At 43.8% G+C, this 26,659-nt stretch overlaps 1 protein-coding gene across 4 annotated transcripts in view; it reads right to left on the bottom strand.

Moving 5' to 3' along the window:
* SBF2 (SET binding factor 2) overlaps nucleotides 1–26,659 on the bottom strand; it is a 645,230-nt gene that overhangs the window by 52,286 nt on the left and 566,285 nt on the right. For 2 of the 4 annotated variants that reach the window (XM_082270857.1, XM_082270859.1), the window contains 4 exons: nucleotides 22,084–22,128; nucleotides 17,070–17,254; nucleotides 6,770–6,946; nucleotides 2,873–2,974 (listed from right to left, as the gene is read on the bottom strand). In XM_082270857.1, the coding sequence (XP_082126983.1) occupies nucleotides 2,873–2,974; nucleotides 6,770–6,946; nucleotides 17,070–17,254; nucleotides 22,084–22,128 (509 nt within the window). The remainder of the gene's footprint in view (nucleotides 1–2,872; nucleotides 2,975–6,769; nucleotides 6,947–17,069; nucleotides 17,255–22,083; nucleotides 22,129–26,659) is intronic. The other 2 variants (XM_082270858.1, XM_082270860.1) reach the window with 1 other exon arrangement.

Genomic DNA, 26,659 nt, shown 5'->3' with positions numbered 1-26,659 from the left:
TAGCTACTTATCTATCCCAGGCCAGCCAGTAGCTCCTTACCTATCCCAGGCCAGACAGTAGCTCCTTACCTATCCCAGGCCAGCCAGTAGCTCCTTACCTATCCCAGGCCAGACAGTAGCTCCCTACCTACCCAAGGCCAGCCAGTAGCTCCTTACCTATCCCAGGCCAGCCAGTAGCTACTTACCTATCCCAGGCCAGCCAGTAGCTCCTCACCTATCCCAGGCCAGCCAGTAGCTCCTTACCTATCCCAGGCCAGCCAGTAGCTCCCTACCTACCCCAGGCCAGCCAGTAACTACTTACCTATCCCAGGCCAGCCAGTAGCTACTTACCTATCCCAGGCCAGCCAGTAGCTCCTTACCTATCCCAGGCCAGCCAGTAGCTCCTTACCTATCCCAGGCCAGCCAGTAGCTCCTTACCTATCCCATGCCAGCCTGTAGCTCCTTACCTATCCCAGGCCAGCCAGTAGCTCCCTACCTACCCCAGGCCAGCCAGTAGCTACTTACCTATCCCAGGCCAGCCAGTAGCTCCTTACCTATCCCAGGCCAGCCAGTAGCTACTTACCTATCCCAGGCCAGCCAGTAGCTACTTACCTATCCCAGGCCAGCCAGTAGCTCCTTACCTATCCCAGGCCAGCCAGTAGCTCCTTACCTATGCCAGGCCAGCCAGTAGCTCCTTACCTATCCCAGGCCAGCCAGTAGCGCCTTACCTATTCCATTGTTGTTAAGGACGCTACCGGTTGCCCACATCTTAACAACCAGCATATTTTTGTCATGTAACCCCAACAATGCACATAAAAATGAACCCTGGATGCAAATTTGGTGCATTTCCTATTGACTTCAATGGAAGGTGCATCTTTGATGTGCTTTTTAAAAGCGCACCAAAGATGCTACATGCAGGACTTTTCAAACCGCAGTGCAGCAATGTGAAAAGGGACATAGGAATTAGGAAATCATTTTGATGCACTTTTGTCCTGCTGGAAAGGTGCGCTCCAGTGCGGCAGAAGCAGGTGGGAGAGGAGTCTTAGTGTGGAGCAGGACGAGGCTAATATTAAAACAGAATGAGGTACTTAAATGCATTTTAAGATTTTTTAATTACCTGCCCTGCCTGATTAAATGGGGGTAAAAAGTTTTAGTAAATACACCCAAAACATAACTGGGTATTTTGCAAGATAGAAAAAAATTAAACATATCACATGCTCAGGAAAGACCTACAATGCATCCGGAAAGTCTTCAAAGCGCTTCACTTTTGCACATTGTTATGATACAGCCTTGTTCCAAAATGGATTCAATTCATTGTTTTCCTCAAACATATACAAATAATACCCCATAATGACAACGTTAAAGAAGTTTGTTTGATATCTTTGCAAATTTATTAAAAATAAAAAATGAAAAGAATCCCATGTACATAAGTATCACAACCTTTGCCATGACACTCAAAATTGAGCTGAGGTGCATCCTGTTTCCATGGATCATAATTGAGATGTTTCTACAACTTGATTGGAGTCCACCTCTGGTAAATTCAGTTGATTGGACAAGATTTGGAAAGGCACACACCTGTCTTTATAAGGTCCCACAGTTAACAGGGAATGTCAGAGTACAAACTAAGCCATAAAGTCCAAGGAATTTTCTGTAGACCTCCGAGACAGGATCGTATCGAGGCACAGATCTGGGGAAGGGCACAGAAAAAATTCTGCTGCATTGAAGGTCCCAATGAGCACAGTGGCCTCCATCATCCATAAATGGAAGAAGTTTGGAACCACCAGGACTCTTGCTAGAGCGGGCCGCCTGGCCAAACTGAGCGATCAGGGTAGAAGGGCCTTGGTCGGGGAGGTGATCAAGAACCCGATGGTCACTCTGACTGAGCTCCAGCATTTCTCTGTGGAGAGAGGAGAACCTTCTAGAAGAACCATCTCTGCAGCATTCCACCAATCAGACTTGTATGGTAGAGTGGCCAGGCGGAAGCCACGTCTCAGTAAAAGGTACATGACAGTCTGCCTTGAGTTTGCCAAAAGCCCCTGAAGGACTCTCACGCCACGAGAAACAAAATTCTCTGATCTGATGAAACAAAGATTGAACTCTTTGGCCTGAATGGCAAGCGCCATGTCTGGAGGAAAGCAGGCACCGCTCATCACCTGGCCAATACCATCCATACAGTGAAGCATGGTGGTGGCAGCACCATGCTGTGGGGATGTTTTTTAGCATCAGCAACTTGGAGACTAGTCAGGATGGAGGGAAAGATGAATGCAGCAATGTACAGAGACATCCTTGATGAAAACCTGCCCTAGAGCGCTCTGGACCTCAGACTGGGGCGAAGGTTCATCTTCCAACAGGACAACGACCCTAAGCACACAGCCAAGATAACAAAGGAGTGACTACAGGACAGCTCTGGGAATGTCCTCGACTAGCCCAGCCAGAGGCCAGACTTGAACCCGATTGAACATCTCTGGAGAGATCTGAAAATTGCTGTGCACCGACGCTCCTCATCCAACCTGATGGAGCTTGAGAGGTCCTGCAAAGACTGGGAAAAACTGCCCAAAAATAGGTGTGCCAAGCTTGTAGCATCATACTCAAAAAGACTTGAGGCTGTAATTGGTGCCAAAGTGGCTTCTTCAAAGTATTGAGCAAAGGGTGTGATACTTATGTACAAGGATTTTTTTCACTTTTTATTTTTAATACATTTGCAAAGATTTTAAACAAACTTCTTTCAGGTTGTCATTATGGGGTATTGTTTGTAGAATTTTGAGAAAAATAATTTAATCCACTGCGGAATAAGTCTGTAACATAACAAAATACTTTCCGGATGCTCTGTATGTTTAATCTTTTCATCCACATCAGAAACAAATGGGCCCTGTATAACAGATCTGACCCCCACCTGTGTGGTGATATCCCAGCCGTCCTCCAGGCTGATCATCACAGAGGATCCGCACTCCATCAGCTCCGACACAATAACAGACAGTTGGATTATTCTGTGTATCTGTAACATAAAATGACAGATTCGATTATCCGGAGACAATCAGAAACCTTTATTTGTTACCAAGTATCATCATTTTTCATCTTGGAATGAATTACTGTGAGGATTTAAACATGAGATGCATATTATATTAGGTTGTTTAAAGGATAAGCGCACTTTAAAACAAAGAGCATTTATAATTTTTGCCCCCTTCCCCTGACCTAACCTACCCTTCCCTCCGCAGATGCATACTTCCCTCTATCCAGTGGCCATAAGATTTACCCCCCTTCATGACCAGACCATGCTTTGCTTTTTGTCACTGCGTTACTTTAATTGACAATTGCACAGTCATGAGACGCTGTACCCAAATTAAATCTACCGTATATACTCGAGTATAAGTCGACCCGAATATAAGCCAAGACCCCTAATTTTACCACAAAAAAGTTAGAAAACTTATTGACTCGAGTATAAGCCTAGGGTGGGAAATGCAGCAGCTACTGGACCACCACGAGACACAAAACAGGGGCTGCGGGCATGGTACAGGAGATGGCACACGTCATAGTATAGGCATTGCACAGGTCATGGTAAGGGCATGGCACAGGTCAGGGCACAGGTGATGGTATAGGCATGGCACAGGTGATGGTACAGGCATGTCACAGGTCATGGTACAGGCATGGCACAGGTCATGGTACAGGTCATGGCACAGGCATGGCACAGGGCATGGCACAGGTCATGGTATAGGCATGGCACAGGTGATGGTATAGGCGTAGCACAGGTGATGGTATAAGCATGGCACAGTATGTACAGGCATGGCACAGTAGGTATAGGCCTGGCACAGTAATTACAGGCATAGCACAGTATGTACAGGCATGGCACAGGAGATGCAGTGCTGCGGGCATGGTACAGGAGAATGTCCTGTACCATGCCCGCAGCACTGCATGAGGAAATGCAGGGGCTGCGGAGGAGTCTCACTTACCTGTCGGTGAGGCGCTTTCGATTTAAAAATCGCACCGCCCGGCGCCAATACTATGTCACCGCAAATGCGCCGCCGATGCTCGGGAAAGCCCGAACACGTTCGGCTATTCCCGTGCATGCGGCACATGCGCAGTGACACGTCGGCGCCATTTTTAAAAACACAGTGAAGCCAGTGAAAAAACATGCTGAAAAACTCGGCTTACACTCGAGTATATATTGGTATATCATTTTTTTTCCCCTACAAATACAGCTTTCTTTGTGAGGTTTTTGATCACTTTTTTATGCTATTAAAAAGGACAAAATACCCATATTTTTGAAAAAAAAAACAAAAAAAAAAAAAAAAAAACATTTTGCACTTTCTGCTATAAAAAATATACAATAACAAAAATGTGAAAAATCTTGCTGTCCCCTCAAAACAACTCAACACACAGCCATTAAAGTCTAAACCGCTGGCAACAAAAGTAATGAAGTAAGGTAAAATGTCCAAATTGGGCCCAAAGTGTCAATATTTTGTGTGGCCACCATTATTTTCCAGCACTACCTTAACCCTCTTGGGCATGGAGTTCACCAGAGCTTCACAGGTTGCCACTGGAGTCCTCTTCCACTCCTCCATAAGAACATCACAGAGATGGTGGATGTTAGAGACCTTGCGCTCCTCCACCTTCCATTTTAGGATGCCCCACAGATGCTCAATAGGGTTTAGGTCTGGAGACATGCTTGGCCACTCCATCACCTTTACCCTCAGCTTCTTTAGCAAAGCAGTGGTCCGCTTGGAGGTGTGTTTGTGGTCGTTATGTTGGAATACTGCCCTGCAGCCCAGTCTCTAAAGGGAGGGGATCATGCTCTGCTTCAGTATGTCACAGTACATGTTGGCATTCATGGTTCCCTCAATGAACTGAAGCTCCCCAGTGCCGGCAGCACTCATGCAGCCCCAGACCATGACACTCCCACCACCATGCATGACTGTAGGAAGACACATTTGTCTTTGTACTCCTCACCTGGTTGCCGCCACACACGCCTGACACCATCTGAACTAAATAAGTTTATCTTGGTCTCATCAGATCACAGGACATGGTTCCAGTAATCCATGTCCTTAGTCTGCTTGTCTTCAGCAAACTGTTTGCGGGCTTTCTTGTGCATCATCTTTAGAAGAGGCTTCCTTCTGGGATGACAGCCATGCAGACCAATTTGATGCAGTGTGCGGTGTATGGTCTGAGCACTGACAGGCTGACCCCCCACCCCTTCAACCTCTGCAGCAATGCTGGCAGCACTCATACGTCTATTTCCCAAAGACAACCTCTGGATAGGACGCTGAGCACGTGCACTCAACTCCTTTGGTCGACCATGCCGAGGCCTGTTCTGAGTGGAACCTGTCCTGTAAAACCGCTGTATGGTCTTGGCCACCGTGCTGCAGCTCAGTTTCAGGGTCTTGACAATCTTCTTATAGTCTAGGCCATCTTTATGTAGAGCAACAATTCTTTTTTTCAAATCCTCAGAGAGTTCTTTGCCATGAGGTGCCATGTTGAACTTCCAGTGACCAGTATGAGAGAGTGAGAGCGATAACACAAAATTTAACACACCTGCTCCCCATTCACACCTGGGACCTTGTAATACTAACAAGTCACATGACACCGGGGGGAGAGAAAATGGCTATTTGGGCCCAATTTGGACATTTTCACTTAGGGGTGTACTCACTTTTGTTGCCAGCGGTTTAGACATTAATGGCTGTGTGTTGAGTTATTTTGAGGGGACAGCAAATTTACACTGTTATACAAGCTGTACACTCACTACTTTTCATTGTAGGAAAGTGTCATTTCTTCAGTGTTGTCACATGAAAAGATAGAATAAAATATTTACAGAAATGTGAGGGGTGTACTGACTTTTGTGAGATACTGGATCTGTGATGCTTTTATTGCTGTTCCGTGTTGTGTCTTCCTATTCTGCTAACACCCTTTCCCCCATTTCTTGTCCTGGTGTCACCAAGACAGGAAGCAAAGGGAAATCTCTTTAATGGGAACAATGAAAACTACATTACATTACTACAGACATTTTTTAACTAATTGGGGAAGGTTTAGAACCTCTGTGAGTTTTTATTGCTGATCCAGTAACCAAATCCACACATATCGTGTCCCATATTTGGAGCTCTGATGAAGGGGGCAAGGCTTAGTCCCTGAAACACGTTAGCTGTGTATACATTTTACAACCCGAGGTGACCAAGGGAGTCCAGTGATGTGCAGAAGCTTTCAGCCTAGTGTACTGATGCTACACAAACAAGATCCTTATCCTGTCTGGCCATGCTAAGAAAAGTTTCAGGAAATCCAGCGCCATCAATCCACTTCTTCACACAGACAGCAATAAAACTTTTAGGCCCCTTTCACACATGCGGACTGTTCAGATCCACCTGTCAGTTTTTCAGGTGGATCTGAACGGATGCCCCATGCATCTCTATAGGGCATCAGACGTCAGCGGAGACATGTCCGCTGACATCCGATCCGTCAAATCTGGACGAATGGAAACCCTATTTTCCATCCGTCCAGCGGATCGGATCAGATGAGAACGGACAGGTGGTCCGTTCTCATCCGATTCCCCCATAGAGAACAGTGGGGACCTGACAGCTCAGTCGCCGCACACAGCGCCGAGACAGAGCTGCCATCCGCCTGCTCAGCGGGGGATTGGCGGATCGATCCCCCGCTGAGAAAAATGGGGTCCGCCGACGGACTCCCATGTGTGAAAGGGGTCTTATGGAATGTTAACTCTTCCCCACTCCATGTCTTAGCTGGAGTCTAGCTTTAATAAGTAACACAAATGAGTCAAAAATCCCCAGCACTCCCCTCCCCTTGTCACCTGTAGGAACCACTCCGAGTCAGCCAATGACTTGAAAAAAGTGGCATCCGAGTCCCCAGGGACACAGCTCGGCACACACGCTCTCATTAGCTTCTTAAAACTGGTCTTCACTTGCCGAATATCACCAAACTCAACCGGTACAAACTCACAGTTCAAGGCAAAGTCAAACTTGAAACCCTGGTGAGAAAAAAAAAAACACAAACCATTATTGACAGGCAGGAGACTCGGTGTTGCTTTTGTCCATAAAAGACTTCAGTCTAACTATTCATATCCAGATCCATGGCACCGCTCCAAACCCACACCTCTTAAAAGCGGATTTCCACCCATTTATTCAAGTTCCTTGAAATACAATGCCCACCCGTAGAACAGTCTGTAATGGCAATTATTTATTTATTCATTTTTTTCTAAATAACTTTTTTTTTCTTTATATAGTGTGCACTTCCGGGCCCGGCCGCCTAGGCGGTTTCGTCATTAGGCAATTTGCTAGGACTCCTGGGATGTCTGCGTCATCTATCTCAGGAGACTTTGAACCGCACTTCACTTCCTTCCAGGTTCGGTCTTAAATGACAGGTTGCCATAGCAACAGAGCGGAAACTTCTGTTATGGCAATCTGTAAACACCCCAGTGCGCCGCGCAGCATCCTTACTATGCAGGCGCGAGTTCGGGACGTGCATGCTGGGTAGCCAGTTGCACGCATTCCCGTAAACAAGTGGGAGCGGGCTTCAGATGCCCATACTTATGCCCTGTACACACTATCAGATTATCTGAAGACTTTTGTCTTCAGATTTACCTTTTCTATGTAGTGCAAGGGCCTGCCGGATTGCATACAAATTGAAAGTGTTTAGGTTTGACCTCATATTATATGGTTTTGGTAAGTCTGCAGACAAAAGTCTTCAGATAATCTGATAGTGTGTACAGGGCATTATAATGACCGCTCCTGTCTGCCAGGATCCTGTGATAAACATTATAATTGTAAGTAGGAAGAAGAAATACACTTATACCAGTATCCTGTATATATTGTGCTAATAAAGAGAATAACGGGGGTGCTTTTTGGAGAAAATTGACAAGGGGACTGGAGATCCCCCTTAATGTCCATAGACCATCTGAGAGCCGGTTCCTGACACAGGTGCTCAACATTTGACCCTGCAGCTGTTGCCGAACTACAAGTCCCATGAGGAATTGCAAGGCTGAACAGTTACAAGCATGACTCCCAAAGATAGAGGCATGATGGGACATGTAGTTCCGCAACAGCTGGAGGGCCACAGGCTGAGCACCCATGCGTGTAGCCCATCTCCAGTCCAACACGACAATGGTGTTGTGTTACTAAAACTGGAGAGTACAAAATCTGGTACAGCTGTGCATAGAAACCAATCAGCTTCCAGGTTCATTGTCAAAGTTCAATTGAACAAGCTGAATTGAAGCCGATTGGCTACCATGCACAGCTGCACCAGATGTTACACTCTCCTTTTATAGTAAATCCACCACCAGTGTAAGAAGATGAAGAGTTGCTGGTTTGTGATACTTTATTCTGTTGCCAATAGGCTGCACACATATAATCTCCACTTGAAAGATCACACTCCCTAAGGCCCCATTCAACTCCTCAGCATTTTTTAGCTTGAAGCTCGAAAATGCTGCAAGAGAAAAAAAAACTATTATTCTCTATGGAGATGGTTCACATCTCCACTCCAAGTTGCCTGTAGCTTAAAAAAGTTTTAGTAGTTTGTAGCTTAAATTGGGCAGATTTGCGTGTTTTTATTCCCATAGTCTTTATTCCCAATCTGCATGTTTTGAAGCGCGTTTTTGAGCGATTTTCTGTTCAAATAAAAAAAAAAAAATAGTAATAATATATGAATTAATAAATGTAAAATAAATACACAAATAACTACAATTCATAAATAAAATAAATCAATAATATGTAGTTCTACTAATAATTAACCCCCACAACCTTAAAGAAAAGATGAAATTATTATTATTATTAATAATACTAATAAAATAATTATTATTATTATTAATACTAATAAAATAATAATAAACACCCAAACTTGAACTAAAAAATACATTATTGATAATATCAATAATAATAACAATAATTATTATTGCGGTTATTAATATATATTTTGTGTTGGGGTTAGGGTGTTTTTTTTTTTTTTTTTTTTTAGGGTGTTTAGTTATTTATTCTTTTTTTTATTATTAATTTTATTTTTGTAAGGGTTAGGGATTATCTATTATTACATATTATTCATTTATTGTATTTATTAATTTGTGTATTTTACATTTATTTATTCATTTATTATTATTATTATTAATATTATCAGTAGTAGTAGTAGTAATGCCCTAAACCTAAAAATATAAAGGATAAATACCTCTAACCCCTAATCCTAACCTAACCTTAACTCTAACCCCTTACCCTAACCAAAAAAAAAGTTTAACAAATAAATGAAAAATATTAACAAAAGAAATAAAAGCTGATAGAAAAGCTAAAGAAGCTAGCAACAAGCAACAGATAATAGTTTTATAAAGGCAAAAAAAAAAAAAAAGGCAAAGCTCAAAAACCCTGTATAAAACCTTGCCAAAATCGCGCAATAAAAACCCGCAAAAAGTCATGCATAAAAACATACAAAAAAAAAAAAAAATTGATGGAAAAACACTCAGGCTGAGTTCACATTGATGTGAATTGGATGCAGGGAAAATTCGCATGACACGACAGTGTACCTGGCACACACATCTCTGCTGCAGCCGCAGAGCACATTGCACAAGGGTCCTGTGCGTCTTTGGCTCCGTTTCAGGTCTGAATTCAGGCAAAAATTCAGGTCTGATTTGTCCCTGAAACACCGGACCCCTGCTGTGAGCCGCGTCCGAATTAGGTGTGAACCCAGCCTCAAAGTCCCTACACTTAGGTGTGAATGCAGCCTATCCCTGCTCTCAAGGATACAGTAGGTAAAGGAAGCATCCAAGGAAGATGCCCATCACTTTCTTTACCTACTCTATTCTTACACGCAAGCCCATTGGGGTGAGACGTGGTTAGGAATTATGGTTTGACGGGCAGAGACTATATGTATGCAGTCACTTTATCGGCAACAGAATAAAAGCATCAAAAACAAGCTAACTATGGAGTGAAACTCTTCATCTTCTTACATTTAAACTATTCCGGAGTTTCAAACTGTAGAGATGTTTAAATCTGGAATTGTAACCTACTAACCATCCCGTCTTTGCATATCAGCAGTCCTATCTGCTTCAGAGGCAGACTGCTTGATTTCCTACACCAGAAAGTGAAAATTATTTGTTGCCTGTGCCCACCCCTCTTTAACCACAGGGTACTTTTACCCCCTTCCTGCCCAGGCCAATTTTCAGCTTTCAGCACTTTTGCATTTTGAATGACAATTGTGCTTTCATGCAACACTGCTCCCATATGAAATTTTTAGCATTATTTTTGAGACAGATAGAGCTTTCTTTTGGTGCTATTTAATCACCGCCAGGTTTTTATTTTTTGCTAAACAAACGAAAAAAGGCAGAAAATGTTACGTTTCCATTTTAAAATTTTGCAAATTAATTATTTTTCTCCTTCACTAATGTGTGCTGATGAGGCTGCACTGATGGGCACTGATGAGCACTTATTTTTTGCTAAACAAACGAAAAAAGACAGAAAATTTTGAAAAAAAAACTCAACTTTTTTTAGTTTCCATTTTAAAATTTTGCAAATAAATTATTTTTCTCCTTCACTAATGTGTGTTGATGAGGCTGCACTGATGGGCCCTGATGAGCGTCACTAATGGGAACTGATACGCAACACTGATGGGCACTCATAGGAAGCACTGATGGGCGTCACTACTGTGACCCAATATGCAGCACTGAGGAGGAGGCATTGATAGGACTGCACTGATAATCAGGGCACGAAGGATCAATGCCCTGATTATCTGTGTACATGTTCCCCCTGTCAGGGCCGCCTGTTACCAGCTCTCCTCACGCTGTGACAGCATATGAGGAAAGTACTGCCGATAACTGGCAAGTCTGTTACCATTGTTCAGCTGTGATTGGGCACAGCTGATCACATGGTAAAGGGCTGCTGTGAATAGCCCTTTACCATGATCTGTGATCAGCTGTCCTGGGAGGACGCCCTCCTAGAACAACAGAGCCGCGCTGTAGCCGTCTTTCAGGTATAACGCAGACCAAAGCATATTAGGAAACATTATAATGCAGAGCCTGGAAGTAACTTACCGGTCTACAAATCCCTTATATTGTGTCAGGGGTGAACCCTGGCTGTATGTAAGATCTTTTCTTCCCTCCAAGGCAATATTAACCCTGGTCTTGTTCTAGCACATTAAACCCCACCTACTATTGCTCATTGAGGATTGGGCAGCTGACAGAGTTGATAGAGTATGAGTGCCTTTTTTTTAGCTTCATCTTACTGCTTGTGAGCAGCTAGTACATAAAAATCTTTCCAGCCTTCAAAGAAGTGCACCCTTTCTGGTAAAATTATTACCTGTGGGAGGGGCTGCAGACTTTTCTGGATTCTGGACAATCTTGTTGAGATCCATCTCCTTTTCTTCTCCTCTGTTTGATTGATGTCAGCTCTGGGCGGTCTGCTTACTCTCCAGACGGCACAGCTCCTCTCCCCCTTCTCCTCACACACAGCAGACAGCTCACATCGGATTCTCTCAGGCCCCATTCACACCTGGGCATTTGTGATTACAGGCAGAATCGCCGCGATTCTGCCCGCAATCCCAAAACACTCAGTAAAACTGACAAGTCGAACCACGCTTGTTTAGGTGCCATTCATTTTCAATGACACATAAATGTGGTTGCGACTCTGCTGCGACTCTGCTGCGACTGTGACATGATAAATCACACTGCAATAGCATTGCACAAAGCTTGTTGCCAAAAAGAAGCTCCTACTCCTTTTTTGAGCAACAAGCTTCATGCGATGCGGTTTGGCACAACAATCGCACCCACATTTAGGTGCCATTTAAAATGAATGGCACCTGAACAAGCGTGGTGCGATTTATCAGTTTTACAGAGCATTTTGGGATCGCAGTCAGAATCACCAAAAATCTGTACGCGATCGCAAACACTTAGGTGTTAACGGGGCCCAACAGACAGCCTCTATCTGCACACTGCGTAGCTGGACTCTATGCAGCACAGTCATTCTTCGGTCTCACAGGTCAGAACTACAGCATAGCAGGCAGCTACACAGTGTGCAGATCAAGGCTGTCTGTAAGAGAACTGATCTCAGTGTGTAGTACAGGAATGTGAGATGGAGCTTAACAGGCATAGCATCCATGGAGGATGGGAGGGGGGGGTAAAACTAAAATCAGGGGGGGGGGGGCACAGCCCTCCCCAACACCTCCCCCTAGATCCAGCCATGTCAAAACCACTTCTATATTTTTTCACTTTAATGCAGAGGAAAAGCACAATGCTTGAACTTGTGTACTGTTCAGGTGAGTAAGCACAGCCACATCTTCTAGTGGAGGAGGGACCGAAAGAGGGGTGGATTGCTGAAGTTGTAACCACCCCCTCTAAACTTTCAAACAGCATATTGACCGTTACTGGGAGGGAAAGAAATAACAGCCGAGTCGTGATTATAGTTATATTTGGTAACTATTTAGCCTAACCCAAACTTTTGCTTTAATGCAAGGAAGGAGCGGGGCTTCAACTCAAGTGCAGGACCTGTCTGGATCTTAGAAACAGGATCTACTGCAGAAACAAATAGGTCCACTTTAATAAGGAGGATGTATTATTAGTCTTTTCTATCATGGCAACTGCAGTTTGCTTTGTATGGCCAGTAAGACAGCTATAAAGAGCAGGCCTGGATAGCGTATACAGATTCTGTGGATGGACACCGTCTCCACAGCAAAGGTGAATTACTGACGCAACACAGCAACGCAACAACAATTAAGTCGTATCGCCATGTGGGTGCGAGAAGAAAAATAGGCAATCAACTCTAATAGGAAATATAAAACAGAGGATTGAACAAGCTAGTAAAATGATTGTTGGAATTGGAATTTTCCTAATTCTGAGCTTTGTCATTTCAATAGTCATTTTCAATATTTTGAAAGCTAGGGTTTAATCTGCTTAAAATTGGCCTTCCCTATTTTTTTTGGCCACTCCCCCCCGCCCATTTTAACATGCTAATGACATTTTTACATAAAACCTTTCAATTTTCATCAAACACCCCATTTGAGACCCAGTGAAGTCATCCCTGGGTTTGTATGATTCTCTTTGCTTTGTAATATTTCTGCCACTGACACCAACAATGGGGCACTATTCCTCCCACTGACACCAATGATGGGGCACTATTCCTCCCACTGACACCAATGATGGGGCACTATTCCTCCCACTAACATCAATGATGGGGCACTATTCCTCCCACTGACACCAATGATGGGGCACTATTCCTTCCACTGACACCAATGATGGGACACTATTCCTCCCACTGACACCAACAATGGGGCACTATTCCTCCCACTGACACCAATGATGGGACTCTATTCCTCCCACTGACACCAACAATGGGGCACTATTCCTTCCAGTGACACCAACAATGGGGCACTATTCCTTCCAGTGACACCAACAATGGGGCACTATTCCTTCCACTGACACCAACAATGGGGCACTATTTCTCCCACTGAAACCAACTATTCCTTCCCCTTATACCAAAGATCGGGCATTGTTTACTCCCACAGGGCACAGTCTGGCCTCCCTAAAGTCTGAGGAACAGTAAACTGGCCCTTTCTTTAGAAAGTTCAGAGACCTCTGCTCTATGCAATACCAAACGGATAATCGTCGGTGGGAGGGGCCAGCAGGACTGCTGTACCGTACTTCACTTCTAGAAAACATTTCCTCTAAAGGGTCCTCAGCCCTCCTGCAGTTGACTGGTTGTTGGGAAGAGTTATGCAAATATTATATTACCTTGATGGGAGGATGTCAGTCTGGGGGAGTGGGCCATGAGAGAGTGGAAAAGAACTGAAATCCAATGAATTAAAGGGGTGAGCCAATGACAGACAGGCTGGGAAGGAACGTTCTATAGATAACGCTGGACGTCCTCCAGCCAGGAAATTAGGTGGTCTCTATTTTTTTTGCAGCTTCTAATGCACATTGTAAGAAGCTTACAGTGTGCAGAGAATTTAGGGAAGGCAACTTCAGCACAGGAGAGGAGCCTGCACAACTGTACGAGACTGAAGGGAAGGCTGGAGATTAGATTAACATCTGCAGCTTTCATTACAGACTGCCTTGAGAAATGCATGCAGCCAAACAGGAGGAGGCTGCAGGAGATCAGCAGCACTGAGATGTAACAAAGAATGAATAAAAGGTGGCAACTGTATATAAAACACTGTGCTTTAGCAAACTAAATACCATTGAGTTAGGGATTCCATCTACGTTAATATTCTGACTGCGAGAAGCTGGTGTGCCTCTGGGCTTTATAACACCTTAAAAAATAATAAGAATAAAACCAGCCAACAAGTTGGCGGTCTCTTGTGAAAACAGAGGACAGAGAGATCATTGAGATAAACAGAAGAGCTCAGCTTGTGGTTGTTGAGCTTTCCTAATAGCAACCAGCAGATAACCCCCGATGTAAAGTCGGCTGAGCAAGTGTCGCAGAGACCCCTGGGTCAGAAGATCTTTGCGGCGTGCATTAATTCCAGCGCAGCGTTTATTAAAAGCGATAAAGCAAAGCAATTATGAGACCAGCAGCACCAGGTCGCTGTCCTATGAAGGGGGCTGGTGATAACACTAGCTGGTGAGAGGACACATTCCATTCTAGGAACACCAGATGAAGATAGGAGCTCTCCCCGCAGAACATGCCTCCGACACAGGAGTCGCTGCTGTTCTTGGACCTTTCCCAAATCTTACAGTGATAGGACAAGGAATGTCACCCGGAGAGCAATGTCCTCTGAGCATGGGGGGGTTATGAAAATGGGTCGTGGGATTATCAAGTTGTGTATTTAGAGTGAACCATGACTGTAAACTGAACATTACTGAGAAGCAGCTATTTGGAGAATGCCTCGATAAGGTCCTGTGGCGGGGAAAAAAAGAGACCCGACACGAGGAACTTCCAGAAATCAACATTGGCAAACCGCTTTTAGATGAGATCGCCAATCAATGAATAAAAAGTTATTGTCACCTTTGAAAGTGCCTCTGCTGTAGGGTGCAAAACCAGTTCCCAACAGGTGAGCTTTTTTTTTTTTTTTAAGGGGGATTCCACAATAAAGCAGGAAAAGAGTAACTTGACTCCACTGCAAATGGCAAAGGATCTCCCAACGATCAAATTACTAATTGCTCAGTGGGGACCTTCCAAATCCTATGAAAGGGCAACACTGGAGGTAACGGGTAACGGGATCATGGGAGACTTTCCAGTCTCAATCATCATACAAAATTTCAGGGTTACAAAGCAAATATAATCTATTAGGAACAAGTACTGGGCTTACGTGTTTCAGAATATGTTCTTATGCCCCGTACACACGCGTCGAAAATTGGCAGGGAATTTTCGGCCAACGTCCGACCTGCCGATTTTCGGCTTGTTAGTAATGATGCTTCCGACAACCGACTCCGACTTTTCGGCCAAAAAAATCTGGGGTGCAAGCTATAAAATTTTTGCTGGCCGTCAACACAACGGCCGGTTTTCGTGCAGTCAGTACAGATTTCGACAGGGAAAAATCTGATAAGCAAGTCTGGGCATGCTCAGAGAAGAAAGAACACAAAGAAAGCAACCAACACATGACATCACGTCTGAAGTAGAATTTTGTTGGCCGAGAAAATTTGTGTGCAGTCTAGGCACATTCCAACCAACAAAACACCACTCTGGACAAAAGTCGGCCGATAATCGTTGCGTGTGTACGAGGCTTTACTCAACCATATAAAATTTGTGGACGCCATCCCTTATATAGATCTATATATCGCCAAAAGTATGGGACATCCCTCCAAATGATCAGGTGTTCCTAACGAAGGGTACTGGTAATGCTACATGCATATAAAAGCATTGCAGACAACAGTGCACCTCCTTCAATCTTGAGGCAGACGTTTTTGGCTATTTGCGGTTGAGCCCTGACCTCAACCCTACTAAACACCTTTGGGATGAGTTGGAATGCTGGTTGCTAGCCAGGTCTCATCCAACACCAGTAGCTGACGTCACAAATGCTGTTTTGGGCTGACTGGACCCACATTTTCACAGACACAATCCCAATTAAGCCTTCTCAGACATGTGGAGGCTATTATAACACGCAAAGAGGGGCCTACTCCATATTAATGACCGCAATTGGATCTGAATGGAATGTTGGGTTTTCCAGGGCAATACATTTGTTTAAAGAACTTGGGCAGATCTCAGCAAGTCGCAAACACGTTTAGCACTTTCTTAAAACATTTTTTAATATTGTATTTTTTTTATAATATTTTCATTTGTTTTTATAATTTTTGTTAATTTTATTTGCACACATTTACAGCTCGGCCATATATATATACTGCACATCTGGCTGAATATCTTTTGGTTTCTATTAGCTGAAGGGTATACAACAAAAACGAGGCAATACCCCCCCCGGGACTTTAAAGGTGACCACTAGAAGTAATATATTAAAACACTTAAAGCGGAGTTCCGGCCTCAAATACCTTTTTTAACTAAAAATACCCCTATAATACTAATCCATCGCCCTTTACAGAACCGCTATTCTCATACTTACAAGGTGTATGGTATTGGATTTTAGTCAAAATCTTACTTTTAAAAACGCTGTCTGGGCGCGGCCATCTTAGATGTGGGCATCTGAAGCCGCAGTGTAATCTGCTGTGTCCTTCTTCCTGATTCCAGGGAGTGTTCTGGGATTCCAGCCTCCTGGGAGTGATGACAAACAGCTCCCAGGATGCAATGCAAAGGCGGAAGTGATGTCGGTGGCCGTGGCCACAGAGAGGGAAGAAAGGAGGAAGTACAATCAAAAATGCCCTGAAATTAAGGTAAGGGAAATTGAAAATGGCCAATTGTTGATCAGCATAGCGAGCATTCCAGGAATCACTAAAGTTGCAAAATAGGCCAGAACTCCTCTTTAATATTTTATTTCTAACAATCATAAAACATCATAATTGATTAAAATCAAATTGTATTACTCATTTAATCAAATATGGTATTTTATGATGATTGAAAATATAATAATTTTAATTTACCTTTAAAGTCCCGGAGGGCACTGCCTCGTTTTTGTTGTATATCTATTTAGGGATGATGGTAAACCGCTAAAATAATGAACACCTCCTTTTTTTCTATAATTTTAGCTGAAGGGTAAACACGGAGAGAACAAACATCTAACAAATAAATACTTCTTACCCTCAACTGAGATTTTTCTCCAAAGATGTACAGCGCGGCCTGGCGCTTTAGCAGGTTGTTCTGTAGTGAGGTCTGGTCGCTGTATGAAGCTCCGTGATCCTTTCCTGCTAGCCGTGCGCCTACATCAATAAGTGGCGTCTGGGTGGTGATTAAGCGATTGCTTGAGCGCAGGCTGGCCCAAACGCCTGGTTACAAATTTCAAGAGCATTAGAAACAAGAAAAAGTTAAGGGCAGTAAACCTAGAGCAAACTCGGTTGGTCAATGCAGAGCAAGTCGTATCTGCGAAAAGGCGTGCGTAGAGTGCATGAAGTCTACAATAAATCACCTCTAAGGAAACATACCTAGCAGTCCAGGACACAAAGCTTCCTCTAGGTAAAGGGTAAATCTGTCCAACACAGATATTTCAGTTTTGGGTTTGTGGCAACTTGCCAACACATTCATTCTTTTCATATTTGGTTGGAAAGCTCAGTGGCATCAAGAAGTCTTGGACTGACAAATGCTGCTTTATTAATTCTGCTAAAATTTTGACAGCAAACCCCCCCAAAAAATTATAATGTTGAGATTTCCCTGATGTAGATCTTAATGCCCGGCCAATGCCCCTATGAAGAGGTCACAGCCCCTCTTCTGTATCTCCATTTATACTCGTTTTCTACACTGTGAAGGCTTTAAAAGGCAGTATTTGCTGTATTTGATGCAAACATGATGGTGCTAAATTTTCAGCACACTTAGTCCCCAGGATTTAATAAAGATTTATGAAATTAAAAGACACTTTAAAGTCTTGCTCAGCTTCATAACTATTGTAACAATAAAGGAGGATGCCAAAAAATTGGTAGAAATATCTTACTGCTACAGGCCACGAGGCACAGGGTGGTCACAGATGCCACCAACCACCATCCACCCAAAATATAAAACAGTCTTCCGTAGGCTTGGCCTTAAAAAAGGCAAGACTGTCCAATCTGAATTTATATAGGCATGGGTTTAATCATAGCATTGGGTAACCAGCAGAGCCCACAGCTGGCAAAGCATGCTGGAACTTGTAGTTCCTTACCAACAGAGGATACAAGTCAACCAAGCTCATTTTGAACTATTGCAAAAAATTGCAACGGGAAACTTTGCAAAGTTTCATATTCACTTAGAGGTGATAACTATAATCAGATAACACTAGATAGAAATCTTTGGTGAGTCAATTTGCAGTGTTAGTGCTACAAAAGCTCAGATCTACAGAAAAAAGAAGGATGGAGTAAAGTAAAATATGAATGCAAAGTGTGTGGGCCATCAGAGACCCAACAGTTATATGACAGCAAATAATGGGTCTGATGTGTTGGGAGGGAGCAATGTGAAAGCAATGTAAGGTGACTACTGTGTGACCTGTTTTAAGGACTCGGCTACAAGTCAGTTTTTCGACCCCTTATTAGAAAGATACAATATTAAAGCCTAACACCAGGTTTCATTCAGTTTTAAAGTGGTTCTAAGGATACATTTTTTTCTAACAAACATGCTATACTTACCTGCTCTGTGTAATTGCTTTGCACGGAGCAGCCCAGATTCTCCTCAGTTCCCCCCATCGGCACTCCTGGCTACTCCCCCCTGCTAAATTCCCCATAGCAAGCCACTTGCTAAGGAGGCACCTGTGCGGGTTCATTTCCAAGCCACCTCTGTGTGTCCAGAAGACACACACAGCGCGGCTCTCCCCACCCCCCTGTTCCCTCCTTACGGGCTGTGATTGACAGCAGCAGGAGCCAATGGCTCCCACTGCTGTCTCTAAACCAATGAAAAATGAGATAGCAGAGCTGAGAGAGCCTCGGCTCTCATGTACATTGGTCTCAGGCAAGTATAAGGGGGGTCTAGGTGGGAAACTGCCCTCAGAGGGTTTTTTACTTGCATGATGGTAAAAAAAAACCTGCTTTTACAACCAATTGAAATAGTTTGTTTGGACCAAGCCAGTGCAAAGAAACAAATTCCTTCACTGATACTGTCAGCACTGTAAAAACTGTACGTAGCATCAACTCCATACAGTGTACAGTGCTGTGCTCCGTCAGCGGTACGGGGGACTTCCTGTCCAATTCCCGGAACAAAAACAAGAAAAAAAAGTTGAGCCGTTTTGAAAGAATGCAAGGGTTCCTCTATTGGCTGAGGTGGAGAGGCGGGTTAATGATGTCACAATCTTCACCTCAGCCACAGAAGCTCACAGTGTGCGGTTAAATCAGAGTAAGCCATTTCAGTACAGGAGAGAAGCCTGTACAATGGTGGAAGACTGAAGGGAAGGCTGGAGATCAGTACTAAAGTTAAAAGAATCTTGCATGTAGACAAGTCATTGGTTGCTATATCAGCTCAGAAGACATTTCTATTTGAATTACTCTCCCCCATTAAAAGAAGGTGGAGACGAGTGATCCAGATACCGCTGCAGGATGCAGTATTTAAAATGAATCAATCTCTCTACTCTCTTTTGTGTGATTGCATTTCCCCTGGTAGTGCCAAGCCAAGCTTCCTATGCCAAGCTAATGAAGAGATTCTCTGGGTGGTAAATTGAACCAAATGTTTGTGCTACTATATGAAAAGGAAATCGTTTAGTAAAGCTGGAGCATAAATGGAGCAGATAACCTCAGAAACCAACTAGGTTTCTTTCTCTAAAGCAGCAAACACTTTGAAATTGCAAGTTAAAAACAATGCATGCATGTATTGTGACTTTTCTGGTAGGCTTCCCACCTGCTGTGCAGGACCTGGGATTCTCTATGATCTATTGGTTTCAGCTTTGCAGGCTTCACAACCCAGAGAGCATGGGTTTTTCTCATCCCCTTTTTAGGACGTCCGTTTGCTCCTATTTTTGCATAGGAGGCAGAGACCCTCAATGTACAGCACAGTGCGGCCCTTCCAAGTCCTTTGTTCTAGACCCTCACTGTACAGCACAGTGCGGCCCCTCCAAGTCCTTTGTTCTAGACCCTCACTGTACAGCACAGTGCGGCCCCTCCAAGTCCTTTGTTCTCCCTTGGCTGATAAAGGAGCACGAGAGAGGCAGGATTATAATGGAAACAGAAATGCAATGTCCAATCCCTGGCAAAGAATCCTTCATTTCCTGTAAGGAAATAATTACATCTCCACCCATGGATGGTAGCACTCTATTACCTCCCACTAAGGTTGATGAACAGGCTAGGCAAGATGGCATATGGAGAATGTGAAATATGAACAATGCAAAAAGGTAACAGACTTTCAGGTATGCATGCATAAACACTTTTTAATTTGCAAATTGAAAGTGTTTACATTAGAAAAAATATACTATGTTTTAATGACATTACCAGCTCATACGTCAGAGCATTCCAGAACTTAACCTCTCTTATGGCACTTTTCCACTGCAAGAACCCGGCTCGGTTCTACTCGGCCCTGCTTGGTCCGGTTTGCTTTTCCACTGCTGGTACCGCATGGTACAGTGTTGGAACGGTTCGGTATGGTTTGGTATGGTTTGCTTTTTCACTAAAGTAGTACTAAAGTTAAGTGGGTGGGATAACAACGATTCTCTGACCAATCAGTGGCTAGTAGTGACTGCATGCAAAGGATTGTGGGATATGGTACCGGGTATGGTACCTCTTGGAACCACAATCAAGGTGGTACTGTTTTAGAGAGCCGTACCGTTCGGTTCCATGCAGTGGAAAAGCGCCGCCGTACCGTACTGAACCGTTCCTACACCATACCATGCGGTACCAGCAGTGGAAAAGCACAAAAGCGAGCCGAACCGTTCGGTTCCATGCAGTGGAAAAGCGCCATTACTGTAAGAAAAAAAAAAAAAAAAACCCTCCCTGTACCAAAAGTAAAATTTTCTATCTCCAATACTTCACTAATGGAGACCTGTCCTTTGTACAATCCATACCGGTGTAAAAAAAAAAAAAAAAAAAAAAAAACTCTTGCCAATTCTTTATTCTGACCTTGGATATACATTTACATTGATCAGTCATAACATTAAGATTACTGACAGGTAAAGTGAAGAACATTGATTATTTAATTGTGTAATAAAAATGTTATATTGATTATTTCATTACAATGGCATCTGAAATTAGTTGGGATGTAATAGGCAGCAAGAGAACATGCTGTCCCTGAAGTTGTTGTGTTGAAAGCAGTAAAAATGGGCATCGCAGTTGTGTTTGGGGCTGCGTAGCCACAGACTGGTCAGGGTGCCCATGCTGACCTGTGCCCACAGCTTAAAGTGCATACAATGGGTACATAAGCATTTGAACCACAGAGTAATGGAAGAAGATGGCCTGATCTGATTAATCACATTTTCTTTTACATCATGTGGATGGCCGGGTGCCTTTGCATCCCTGAGGAAGAGATGGCACCAAGATGAACTCTAGAAAGAAGACAAGCCAGCGGATGCAGTGTAATGCTTTGGCCAATGTTCTGCTGGGAAACCTTGACTCCTGATATTCGTGTGGGATGTTACTTGACACCTACCTAAACATTGTTCATGACCAAGTATACCCCTTCATGTACACGGTATTCGCTGATGGCAGTGCCCTCATTCAGCAGGATAATGCGCCCTGCCACACAGCAAAAATTGTTTAAGAAGTGCAAGCATGCGTTTTAGATCTCCAAATTTTTCAGATGTCAATCCATCAAGCATCTGTGGGACATGCTGAAAAAACAAGTCAGATTCATGGAGGCCTAACCTTGCAAATTACAGGACTTAAAGGATCTGCTACTGATAGCTTAGTGCCAGATACCTCAGCATGCCTTCAAAGATCTAGTGGAGTCCATGGTGCAATGAGCCAGGGCTGTTTTGGGAAAAGGGGGACCGACTCAATATTAGATGGGCCATCATAATGTTATGGCTGATCAGTGCATATATTAAAATTCACCTCCAGAACATTTTTTAATTTTTTTTGCTATGGGCCACCACTCCATTTATACTTCAGCTTTCATGAATTTCCAGTTTCCAGTGTCCCAAGCTGCTCCTTGATGTGATAATTATGAGGAATGAGAAGGCTATGAAGGGTAATGTGTAATGCGGACAGTGAGCAAGTACCTGCAGCATGTATCCTTGCCTTAGCGGTTGGGTGAAACCCGAGGACTGACAGAGGAACAAGAGAGAAAAGGAAAGACAGGTGGTTTCCGTGAGACAGGACAAACACATCGGAGCATACAAAAAGAAATAGTCTTTAGGCGTGCAGAAGAGAGTCCTGTCTCCCTGTTCATCATGTTGTTGTTCAAAAAGCTGAGATGGAGATGTAATAAATAACTATACCTTACACTTCACAAGAATGGATATCCTGCCACCACAGCCTACAGCCCTGGTGTCCAACCTGGACCCTGGGGGCCACAAGCAACCCTTTTGCACTCATTGTGCAGCCCTTGGTGCCCCCACAGACAACATTCTGTGTTAGCTAAGCTAGTAAAGAAAATCGGTTTGTTAAATTGGCTTCTACTTGATAAATGATTTGGTTTATTTCTTTCACACTCTTACTTTATGTGGTGGTAATCATCTTTTACAATGAAGCTTGAAGTGTAAAATATCACATTTGTAACGGGGCTGTAGGGAGCACAAATGTGGAAACATTGGTTTGTAAATGGGCTTTAAAAGCAGTGATTTCTAGCAGACTCTTAAAATATTTCTGGACCCCTACGACGTTTACAACTTGTCCCCATTCTCCAATTACTCATAAAGCATGTTCCTAGTCTTCAACAACTTCTATAGCATTACCCCCAGTCTCCAACAACTCCCACAGCATGTCCCCAGTCTTCAACAACTCCTTACAGCATGTCCCCAGTCTCCAACAACTCCCACAACAGGTCCACAGTCTCCAACAACTACTTACAGCATGTTCCCAGTCTTCAACAACTCCAACAGCAGGTCCCCGGTCTTCAACAACTCCTTACAGCATGTCCCCAGTCTCCAACAACTCCTACAGCATGTCCCTAGTCTCCAACAACTCCTACAGCATGTCCCTAGTCTCCAACAACTCCTACAGCATGTCCCTAGTCTCCAACAACTCCTACAGCATGTCCCTAGTCTTCAACAACTCCTACAGCATGTCCCTAGTCTCCAACAACTTCTACAGCATGTCTCCAGTCTCCAACAACTCCTTACAACATGTCCCTGGTGTTCAACAACAACTCATAGCATTGTCCCCAGTCTCCAACAACTCCCACAGCATGTCCCTAGTCTCCAACAACTCCTATAGCATGTCCCTTGTCTCCAACAACTCCTGCAGCATATCCCTAGTCTTTAACAATTCCTCACAGCATGTCCCAGTCTCCAACAACTCCCACAGCAGGTCCCTGGTCTTCAACAACTCCTCATAGCATTGTCCCCAGCCTCCAACAACTCCTGCAGCATGTCCCCAGTCTTTAACAATTCCTCACAGCATGTCCCCAGTTTTCAACAACTCCTATAACATTGTCCCTAGTCTTCAACCACTCCTACAACATTGTCCACACTCTTCAACCACTCCTAAAGCATTGTCCCCAGTCTCCAACAACTCCTAAAGCATGTCCCCAGGCTTCAACAACTCCCACAGCATGTCAAAAGTCTCCAAAAACTCCCAACAGCATGTCTTCAGTCTACCAACAACTCCTAAAGAATGTCTAGAAAATTCAAAAACTCTTACAGCATGTCAACAGTCTCCAACAGCTCCCTCAGCATGTGCCCAGTCTTCAACAACTCATACAGTATGTCCCCAGTCTACAAACCCCTAAAGGACATTACTAATCTCCAACAACACCTACAGCATGTCCCCAATCTCCCAACAATTCCAACAGCATGTCTCCTATATCCAACTGCTACAACATGTACCCAGTCTTCAACAACTACTATAGCATGTCCCCAGTCTCCAGCAACTCCTGTAGTCTCTCCAGTCTCCAGTCCAGTCCAGACTCCATACTCTCTTTGGTGATATCAGGGCCAGATTTGAAGGACCCCTACCGTATATGTAATAATTTCATAGGCAATGACTTACAGGATTAATGGAGAAAATTAATACTTTGCTTTTCTTTACAATTCTCTTCACCCAGTGCTTAATGTGGATTGATTGTATTCACCACAGGCAGGGTTTAGGGGGTAAAGTTGAAAATCAGAAGTTTGTTTAAGGGTAAGGTATTGATTTAGGGGTTAGACTGAGGTTTAGGTTTATGGCTTGGGTGGCGATTGATAAACAGACTTTAGTTTAGGGTAAAATACTTGACATTGGGTTTATTAGGTTAGGGATAGAAATCAGAGCTAATTTATGCAGACAATTATATTTTACAACTACAGATTAAATTATGCGGTTGGCAGTCATCAAATAAGGCCGAGTTCCCACTGCTCAGACATGGAAGCTGGACGACTTCTGATCCGACTTTGCCCCACGACTTCATGTCCGACTTCAATGAACAGGATTCAACTTTGATCCGAATATACCAGGCCCTTTAAGTCTAGTATGAATCTTGAAGGGGCAACCCCACGCCAAAAGACCATACCAGACCCTTCAAATTTGGTATGGATTTTAGGGGAACCCCCATGGCAAAAACGGAGTGGCTCCCCCCCCCCCCACAATCCACACCAGACCCTTATCCAAGCATGCAGCACAGCAGGTCAGGACAGGGGGGGGGGGGCTCGCATCAGAACTCCGCCCCTTGTGACGTCACCGCCCCAACATGCCCCTGGGTGGTGACATCACAAGGGGCGGGGTCTCCAGATGTCACAGGATGGCCACGACCCATAACTATATAAGAACCGGCAGAGAACAAAGCGGGAGCTAGCATCAGGAGAAAACATCATCAGAGGGAGAAGAACCAGAGGGAGAACACACCCCGGAGAAAAAGGATACGTTGGAGCTACGACGGGGGACATTTCTCATTTTTAATAAAGGACTTTGTCAAAAACCTGTGTACTGTTTTTATTATTTTTTACCCTTTTAAGGGTGGATGACTAGGGGTACAATGTACCTCTACTCATTCACATTGGGCGGAGGGGAGGGGCAGGAGAGTCCCCACCTGCCCCAAAGCACCCACTTTGCCATGTTGAGAACATGTGGCCTGGTATGGTCCAGGAGGGGGGTTGCTCGCTCGTCCCCCATTCCCCCTCCATTTTCCTGACCAGCCGGATCTGATAAGGGTCTTGTATGGATTTTGGGGAAGATCCCACGCCGTTTTTTTCTTCGGCATGGGAGTTCCCCTTCAAGATCCTCAGAGCACAAGTTGCATGCCACAAGTCGGATCAGTTAAGATGATGATCCACCTTGGATGCGACTTACATTTAAATCAATAGGCTGAAACCATGCCCAAGTCAGACAAAAGTAACGCAGGAACCTTTTCGGATTGACTTGTTTCAGACCAGCTAGGATGGCTCTCATAGGGAACCATTGATTAATACACGTCATGCGACATGTGCCCCCGTATGTCGCACCAGTGTGAACCAGGCCCTAATAACACACTGCTCCAATCATGTAAAACTGATCGCTACAAGATACAAATGCATGGTACATGTGTAGCCTACTCCACAGGGAGTTTTTTTTAATATCTGTTTAGTGATCAACTGCTACTTCTAACTATTTATTTTTCTAATTATATATATATATTATATAATTTTTTCTAATTATTCAGTGTTTTTAGTAGAAGGACGGAGTAGCGAAAATTCTCCTGTACAGCTCCACTCTAATGAGGTGACTGCTAGCAGTTGGCTAAGTCTCTCAATATAAAGTGGTTAAAATTGACCATGTAGCCATGTATTCTCTACATTTACACTATTACTGTAATGTTGAGGGCAATGATACTGAGGACAACAGTAATATAAAGAATCGTCAGTATGCCGATGCCTCTTATCCACTTTCCTTACTATTTGTAGCAATGACACATCTACAGTATTCCCCTGGAAAAGAAAAAAATCATCATTGTTCTGTTTATTGGTAAGAAACCTCGACTATATGCCAAAGATTCAGGACCAAAAACAACTATGTCAATACATAAATGCTGAAATGGTGGGGACAGGAGATCCATTCTTGATCAGAATATAAGCATTCTTCATTCAAGTCTAACGTCTGCTCTTAAATCTCCCAGCAGCTTTTCATCTTGCAAGAACATGACAGGAGAGAGAAGGAAGCCAAGGCACCACCACCTAAGAAAAGAAACCTTTCCATGGAGCTGGCCAGCAGACAGCCATAGCAAACAAGGATTCTGCAGAGTTACATGGAGCAAAACCACCTAGCCTGTGCAAAGGAATATGCTGAGGCTCCAACTCAGAGACCATCTGACACGACATAACTGAAATACGAGAATTATCAGATTTTTGTTTTGCAATAGATGTATGACTGATGGGCCAAAACAGGACTTGACATTACAATGCTGTATTTGGGATAGGACACTGGGATTGGTTAGCGCAGGCACATGGAAAAAAAAAAAATAAGCAAGCAACATCTGTTAAACATTGTAAGAGTGAAATGGGAGCGGGCATTACATCACATAAAAGGTAGAACCCTGCATGATATTTACTGGCAGAGAGGGTTTTATTTGTCTGTCATGTATTGCCCAGTATTGTATTAAAAGGGTCCAGGAAAGGAATTTGAGAGCTACCATTGCTGATTTATTTTTAAAGGTGCAGGCACAGGAGTCATCATTCCAATCCGTGC

The sequence above is a fragment of the Pelophylax lessonae genome, assembly GCF_965119305.1.
Source record: "Pelophylax lessonae genome assembly, chromosome: 10".
Lineage (NCBI taxonomy): Eukaryota > Metazoa > Chordata > Amphibia > Anura > Ranidae > Pelophylax > Pelophylax lessonae.
The sequence above is the reverse complement of the archived record's forward strand: the minus strand, read 5'-3'. Positions and strand labels throughout refer to the sequence as shown.